Here is a 7,975-nt window from a genome sequence, read left to right as displayed (position 1 = left end):
AAAATGTCAGTTTAGATTCTATCTTCTTGTCCAAAGATCTTGTGAGAATAAAAAACCAATCTCCACATTAATGTAGCACGCTTGTACCTACATAAAGTATTGTTTCTTTTTTCTATTTTCTCTTATTTTCGTGAATTTCCAACGTTACGTTGGCCCTCTATTGATTGGTTGAGAGCTTGTTTTTCCAAACCGTAAAAGGCCCCAAAATGAGCTTCCTTTTTTCCTAATGTGAGCATAAGAAAATGAGACATATGCTCATGCATGAGCCTACTCACACGGTATAAGTTTACTCCTACTTGTAATCTCACTTTTTAAATTGTTTTATTCTTTAAGTTCCAATCTAATTTTCGATTTATATGGTTCACTCTTAGGGTCAAAGCTCAATCGTCCCATCATCGGAGGCGAGCGATCAATAGGGCCAAGGATCAGACGCACGTGACGAGGATGAGGGAGAAGACGCAACTGACGAGGACCAAGGAACACTCCAACAAGATGAGGACGATTCGGATTCGGATGAGTAGTAGTAGTAGTAGTGGTAGTAGCATTTTCTTCGCCCTGTATGTCATTTTGTATATCCGCTCGTTTGAGCAATTTTGTATCACCCTTTCGAAAGGGTAATTTTGTTACAAACAATGTTGTATATGTCCGACATGTATATGCTTTTGTTGCTCGATCATTTCATTTGAACGATTTTGTATCACCCTTTTCGCAAGGAAAATTTTGTTATAAAAAATCTTTGTTTTGTAATTACCAAAAAAAAAAAAGGATTAGTGGGGCTAAACAGGGCCATAGCAAGCCCTGTTTAGCCCCACTAACCCTTTTTTTAAAGTTCTGTTAATCGTCGCTATATAGTGATGTTTACCAGTGTCGCCATATAGTGACGATTGATAGTGTCGCTATATAGCGACGTTTGTCATCATTGCTATATAGCGACACTTTATAGCGACGGTTCGTTTTTGACGCTTTTAGTTACTCTTATAGCGACGTTTGCGCCTGTGAAAAAAAAAATTGATGTAAAAAGCGTCGGTATTTTCATCGAAAAATGGCCTATGTCTTATAGTGATGTAAGAAAACAATAGAACGTCTATGCTCAACAGATAACAGGATCTCGTACGCAAGAGAGAAAACCAGATAGTATGGAGAATCAAAAATTTGATTACTGTAAAATTGATACAATAGATGGCGCTGCCTCCCAACTGTGCGCTCCTGTGAAAGAAGCTTCGATGGCGAGCTGAAAACAGTAGATGATGGAGACTAGATGCTAAGGAATCAGGGTTGCTATAGCCACTGATGAAGTGGGCTTCACGAGCTTGCTCTTATATAGCCACCAATCGTAGTCGGTTGGGTTCAATTGGGTGACCGACCCAGTCTGCCCAAAACGATCGACTAGGGTTCGGTCTCGAAATAGGCCACCGACCACACGATAGAACCGGTGTGCAAAATAGAGCAACTAACCTACGGGCTCCGTTTGGCCCACAGCCATCCGAGATCATCTGGGACTCCAAACTGGCCTCGCAACCCGAGAGTGGGCTACCCCAAGAAATGCTCCATCTACCCTCAATGTGGTCAGTCACGGGATGCTTTCCCGCACTTGCATGTAGCCTAGTTGGCAGTGTGCCAACTCCGTCTAGCCTTCAGGCCACACATGGCCCCCATCTCGAGTCCAAACCAGGACCTACCGGATAACCGAGCTACTCAAATGCCTTCTCCTCATATGGAGGGCTTATAAGTAGAGTTAGTTGGTTCCCACGTAGTTACATGAGAGTGGAGCATTGATATCTAACAGTTATAAAGGTGGTCTCAGATCAAGTGTTCGAGATCCATTGTTTACCTCATTGAGAAACTTCCATGCCTTTGCCAATATTTTGGCCAGCTATTGTGTGGATGAACAACATCCACAGTAGTGATGATGAAGGTCAAGGCTTCTGCATCTCGTACGTAACTAAATCATGCATCGCAATAAAAGCTCATATAGTGATTATTTCTTGCATGATGTTCTTGATGTCCTTGGGTCTCTAGTATATTTAAATAGTAATTTCTAGACATCTTTGACAACCAAGTGACTTCAAAGTTTCATCCTTCACACTAGATAAGTAAACTTCTTGAGCTTAACGGTTCACCCGAAGTTTGGGGATGGGTATCCGACTAGCCATCTTGAGATAAACCTTTTACCAATTGAAACTATTTCCATGATGTTCTAATAGTTGCGATTGAATCCTATTCAATGACATGGCTGCTGTTTGATAGGTGCACCAAATTTGATGTGATAGAGTTCAACAATCTTGTTTGATCGTGAGTTGGTACTCATCACTCGATGATCAAACTCAAGCAATGGTCTCTAACAAGGAACAAATCAAAGTTCAGGAGGAAGGCAACCCAAGTATGTCACTTCTGATCCCAAATACATTAATACAAATCTAGCACAAGGTAGAATTCTTACTCTTTTCATAATATGAGGAGTTTGTGGCTTACCATGGGGATGGAACTTGGACCTATTCATTGTTGTAACTAAACATTTATGTCTAGTATTTTGTGTTTCTTGCATTTTAATGTTGTGGTTTTATCTTTGTACCTTGATAGCAACATGATTTTGACTTCCATTAGAATGAGAATATATGCAATCCCTCTCTATTTATAAACTTTGCATCTTCAGCTCAAAACCGGCTCAAATCACAAGGACCACACTTTGGAAATACACATGTGCAGGTCGCCAATTCACCCAAATAGTATACTTTAAAAACACGCCTCGCAATTTTCTGTTACTTTCCAACATCGTTGTCCATTCCCATTCACAGTTTTCTTAATAAAAGGAAAGAGAAAGATCCACGACAATTTCTGATGTACGAAAAACAAACCCCACAAAAGAATGTTGATGCTTTTTCTTTGAGAAAGAACTTCAACATTGGTCCTCAGGCTTAGCTCGACATTTCGAGCTCCCGTACATAGGACTGAAGTTATTCAATGGTGAATCGAAGCTCATTGATTTGAAAAGAATGGGTTCATTCCCTGGACAGTGTACCACTTTATTCCGCAGATCCCTAACAACTCTGCTCAAATGAAGTGGTTTATCGAATAGGATTCATGATCCCAGAAGGCATCCCCGAGTTTTCTTTCAATCCAGAATAAACCGGAGTAGAACTCCATCTGGCTCACTGGTTTTGCTTTGTTGGGTGTGTTTTCGGTGTTGTTCAGCCTCCCTTTCCTAAGGAAGCGACTATGCAGGGTTCTGTAGATCATTAATCTGTCATTGAAAGCTTGCGAAGCAGGTAGAAAGTCTCCCCTCAGGGCGAAAGATCACGTATGGCTGGGACGAAACTTTTCTCTGAATGAGCCATGTCCGTCCTACAAAGTGGACAGTTCGCATGAGATTGAAGCCACATATCGATGCAGAGGACGTGAAAGCCATGCCCACAGTTCGGTAACACTCGTAGCTTGTCATTCTCCTCGAATCCAGTGAGACAGACGGCACACTCCTTATGACCACCGCCTCCCTTGAATTTCAACACAGGTATCATTCTTATTGAGCTCTCGCTAAGTCCGCCCCCCGTCTCCTGGTCCTGAACCGAAGGAGTATCCCGCCTAAACTCTACTCCTGAACGGTTGCGTCGCAATCCAACGTCACAAGCTGTGCAATACTTGCAAAAGAATTTGTAATAGATCACAAGAAGCGCGATTATGCACGCAAGCGCAAACACACCTACGGCCAATGTATACTCCGCATTTGCTCTAGATCCCACGGCATTGATATTGGACTGCCCACCGCTACCTTGTGCGTCGCCCATGAGGGATCTCATAAACGGCATATTTGGGATGCGAAACCGAAAAAGTGGAAGCTTACTGTGCAAAACAATCTTTCTGCTGAAAGATCGACCGTCGACCCATGTTCTGGAGGAGCTTAACTTGTGGCAGAAAATGATCCGAATCGGTATCGCACGACGAACGCTTTTCTCATGAGCCCGTCTTATCGAAGATCGTGCTAAACATGACTAAACAGAGAAGTAGGGAAGCAGAAAATAATCGGAAAGCGAGAAAAACGGGGCGGTACAGGCGACTATGATTCAATCGAAAGAGGAGGGTGGAGCGATCCCAAATGCGGATGGAAACCCAAAACCGCTTGCAAAGTAACTACGACTAGGTTCTAGGTTCAAGAGATCTGGATAAAGAGTACCTCGCAGTCGTAAAGATTGAATTGCAGCAAATTCGGGTCAACAACAGGGGGAAGCATCACATGCAAGTGCATGTTCTGGCCATGAATTTACGTGCAAGTTGTAACACGAATAACGGCTAGCTCTTACTTCACCAGCTACGGCCAGCTCAACGCTGAGTGCGCCTTATCCTTTCTTTTGGCAGTTCTTCTTCAGAGCTTGTCTTGATCGCCTGACATACAGCATAGCACACTGGGCCTCCATTGGTGGAGCTTTCGAGATCTCCTTCACTTGCTCTCTAGCTAGAGTGTTCACCGAGAAGTTTTATTGTTGAGGGAGGCCTAGAGCTGAGCACCTAGCGGCAGCGGCACAGAGCTTAGAGGGCATTCCCACGAGGGCGTATGCGCCAGGGAATGCCATTAGTGGGCTGAAATGCATCAAGAATGCACCGTTCCCACGATCAAATCCACGCCTGTACGCCTGTCTCTGGCGTCAATCTACCCCGTTTGAGATTGGATTCGCTCTCTCCAACCGAGCATTTCGGCACCGACATGCTTGCGACCTGCACATCCGATGATTGAATGCCATCTCTGAACGTCGCCTTTGAAAAGCAGCACGTCGCTTTGTTTTCCTCCCTGCTCTTCACAAGGTATGCTCCACTCCATTTGCTGCGTCCATGCCTTTGCTATTGTTAATCGACGTTCCTTTCAGACTAATGCATCGTTGTGAATGTGCAGGAACCGTTCGTTGCTTTTATGTCCCCAACGAGCCAGAACAAGGTACGCTCCACTCCATCTGCTTCTGCCATGGCTTGTGGAGATCTCGCTACTTCTATCACTCGCTTCACTACTTCTGTCGTCTATCACGCTGCTTCTATCACTCGCTTCACTGCTTCAGCCATCTATCACGCTGCTTTTATCTCGCTGCTTCTATCACTCGCTTCATTGCGGGAGCCGTCTAGTGCATCAAATGCTCATCCGCATGCAAGTCTGTCTTCTTGGCATTCCTCCATTGTTGCATTCCTGCGTTCGATCCATGCAATGCTTTACGGACTCCATTCTCCTGCAGATTGATCGTTGTTTTTACATCCATCATTCATTGTTCATTGTTCGTTGATGCATTTCCGCCACTTGCTCACAGTTCGTAGATTCCTGCATGCACTTTTGCATAGCCATTGCATCCAATGTCCTTGCTGACCACTCAATGCTGCATGATCCAATTCTAGTCTAGTTTGAAGCAACACAGGGCAATGATGCGGCCAGCTTATATGCATGGACTGCCCAATGTATGTAACAATCTAGAAATTGGCACAAGAAGCAGTTAATCTCGACGGAATGTGTGAATGTTTTAGAGTGATCGATAACACAAAAACTGTCATATACATGATGTTTTTTTGAGACCGTAAATTCATTTGATATACTACTGAGTAGCAATGGTAGAAGATTGCCCAAGATTGCAGCGAGGCGGGATTGCAAGTAACGTGGGAGCAAGCCCGCGATAAACATTCCAAAATCTGGCCTCAATATCAATGGCTTCGCAACTATCAGGCAAACATACCTTCACGAAAGTCCTCATACTGGTCTCTAACCCCAAAGCAACGTGTAGCCAAGGGAATGAAGGTGTCCAAATTCACGCACGAGCTATGAGATATCATGCATCCCATTTTCCATAGAGAGCGATGCGTGGATCCAATTGTTGATGTGTTCGACTCTTCCACGGCCGGTATGTGGATCTCTATTTACTCGAAGCACATAAGCATACCTTTCCTTAGACTCTTCAATATATCTCTGCTCTTTGCATGTAGGGCCTGAGGAGCAAACACCACCAAGATCTCATCCGAATGTACCCACCTCTGAGGTGGATGATTTTTTTGATGCTGATGGGTACATCGTGGTGGGCGATGGAAAAGCCTCATCCACTGGATTGAGGAAGAAGACGAAGAGACGCACGGTTGAGCAACGGATCCAGGAGGGAAATGTGAATCTAGAGAAATCCTTCAAAGAAATGGAGAATGGACAAATGTAAGGCATAAGGAGGCAATAGAAGTGAATAAGGAGAGTGTGAGTGTCAATCTTCGAATTGGCACAATGTCTGCTCGTGCAATGGAGAGGCTTGCAGCAGCTGTAGAGAAGTTTGCAGAAAAGAAATAGATTGTTGAATCATGAATGTTTTATTGTTTCCTAGTAGCTTGCTCATTCTATGTCTCCTGCCCTTAGCATAGAATTCTCCAAAATTGCATGAGTGAAGATAGTGTATAAGACTTTAATGTTGTGTGCATTCCTGAGTTTTTGTAATATTATCGAGCGCTTTAATATTTATTTGTAACCATTCTATGTCTCATGCAGGGTACTCATAGAAGTGGCCATGGACATGGACATGGATGAGGCTCATAGTGATGAAGCTAGTCATGAGCTCGTTTTGACTGCCTTATCATTTGTGCTATCAAGTTGTTGGCAAATGTGGGAACTACTCTCAACACATAATTGTGTTGAAGAGGAGGATGATGACATGGAGCAAATGGCATTACTCCAACATCAACACATGAAACATGTAATCGGCATGCTTACTTGATTCATCAACTCCATGACCCGACTGCGGGGACATGGTACATCAACCCCATTCAATCCATTGGTGGAATCATTACATCTTTTTTGTCCCTGTAGATGATGTTAGGGCTAGAGATGTGCTGAGCCTCCTCGTTGGGCTATTTACTAGCCTTTGCGCAATGCTGCGACGAGGAGATCTTGAACAAGGCCCAATCCCTGTTGGGTTGCACGATGTTACTAATCGACTCTTTTCTGTGGAGAGAAAAGTTGCCATTTGCTTGCTACATTTTGCGTCCAACCATAAGTACAAACACATATCTGAGCAATTTGGCTGTAGAGGGTCTACTGCCTGCCGATTTGTATGGAAATTCTTCATCGTCCAGTCTGGATCACGCAAGAAGAGTTCAGGCAGAAGCCTCGCCTGTGGCTCCATCGCAGAACATAGCTTTCATCGAAAGTAAGCTTGTGCATGAGGGTTCACAGACGTTGGCTTTGGAGCTTGTTGTTGTGTCGTTGCTAGAGCTACTCGTTGGAGAGGCTTCCGTTCAGGCCAACGGTACAACATCTTTCGCTCATGCTGTATGCAAAGCTGGCTGGAGGCAGATGAGGCTGGAGGTTGTAGAGGAGCCATGACAGTCTAGCCGTTCCGTTTGTTGGAGTCGGGATGCTGGCTAGAGGCATCACTTGTCCTTGGACTCGTTGCTGCCAAGTCACTCTTTTGCTCCCTAGGTGTGTTGCTTGCTCTAGCGCTTGGAGTATCGCTTGGCTGTCATGGAACATGATTGATTGCAGACAATTTTGTTGCGTCCACTGCTGCTTGTTTGCCTACAGTAGATACATGTAAGCATAGGAGTTGTTGAGCATGGACAGCCGTTACAGGAGCACTGGAGGCCCTTGTAGTAGAGGAATGAGCCAAAATTGGAGCTTGATGTGAGCTCGATTGCGACAATGGATTCTGTTAGAGGCAAAGCTCAAGGCGTCACAGCAAGCAACAGTGGAGGATTTGTTGAGCCATTCGTTGTTGAAGCTTTGGAGTTGCTTAGGCTATCACAGTTGCTACAAAAATTCAGTTTATGCAGATGTGTAGGGTATGGCATGTAATAAAGCAAGAGGTCGCCACTGATTCTCTCTCTCTCTCTCTCTAAGCAAGGAACACTCAAGCTCACAATTAACTGAACTCTCTAAATGAAGAACTCTCAAGATCCAAAACTAATCTTCCATTCTAAAACTAATCTAGGAATGGGAGCAATCCTAGTGAACTACTAATGAGCTAAACTAGGAGAG

At 44.2% G+C, this 7,975-nt stretch overlaps 1 protein-coding gene across 1 annotated transcript; it reads right to left on the bottom strand.

Annotated features, from left to right (window-relative positions):
- Positions 1 to 3,281: 3,281 nt before the first annotated feature.
- On the bottom strand, positions 3,282 to 3,782 carry LOC147882808 (RING-H2 finger protein ATL52-like). Its single transcript, XM_087400510.1, has one exon. The coding sequence runs from the start codon at positions 3,780 to 3,782 to the stop codon at positions 3,282 to 3,284; it is 501 nt and encodes a 166-aa protein (XP_087256636.1).
- Positions 3,783 to 7,975: the final 4,193 nt, after the last annotated feature.

Source organism: Dipteris shenzhenensis, chromosome 29, assembly GCF_047967505.1.
Source record: "Dipteris shenzhenensis isolate YYH24624 ecotype China chromosome 29, Dip_SZ_1.0, whole genome shotgun sequence".
NCBI classification, from domain to species: domain Eukaryota; kingdom Viridiplantae; phylum Streptophyta; class Polypodiopsida; order Gleicheniales; family Dipteridaceae; genus Dipteris; species Dipteris shenzhenensis.
The sequence above is the reverse complement of the archived record's forward strand: the minus strand, read 5'-3'. Positions and strand labels throughout refer to the sequence as shown.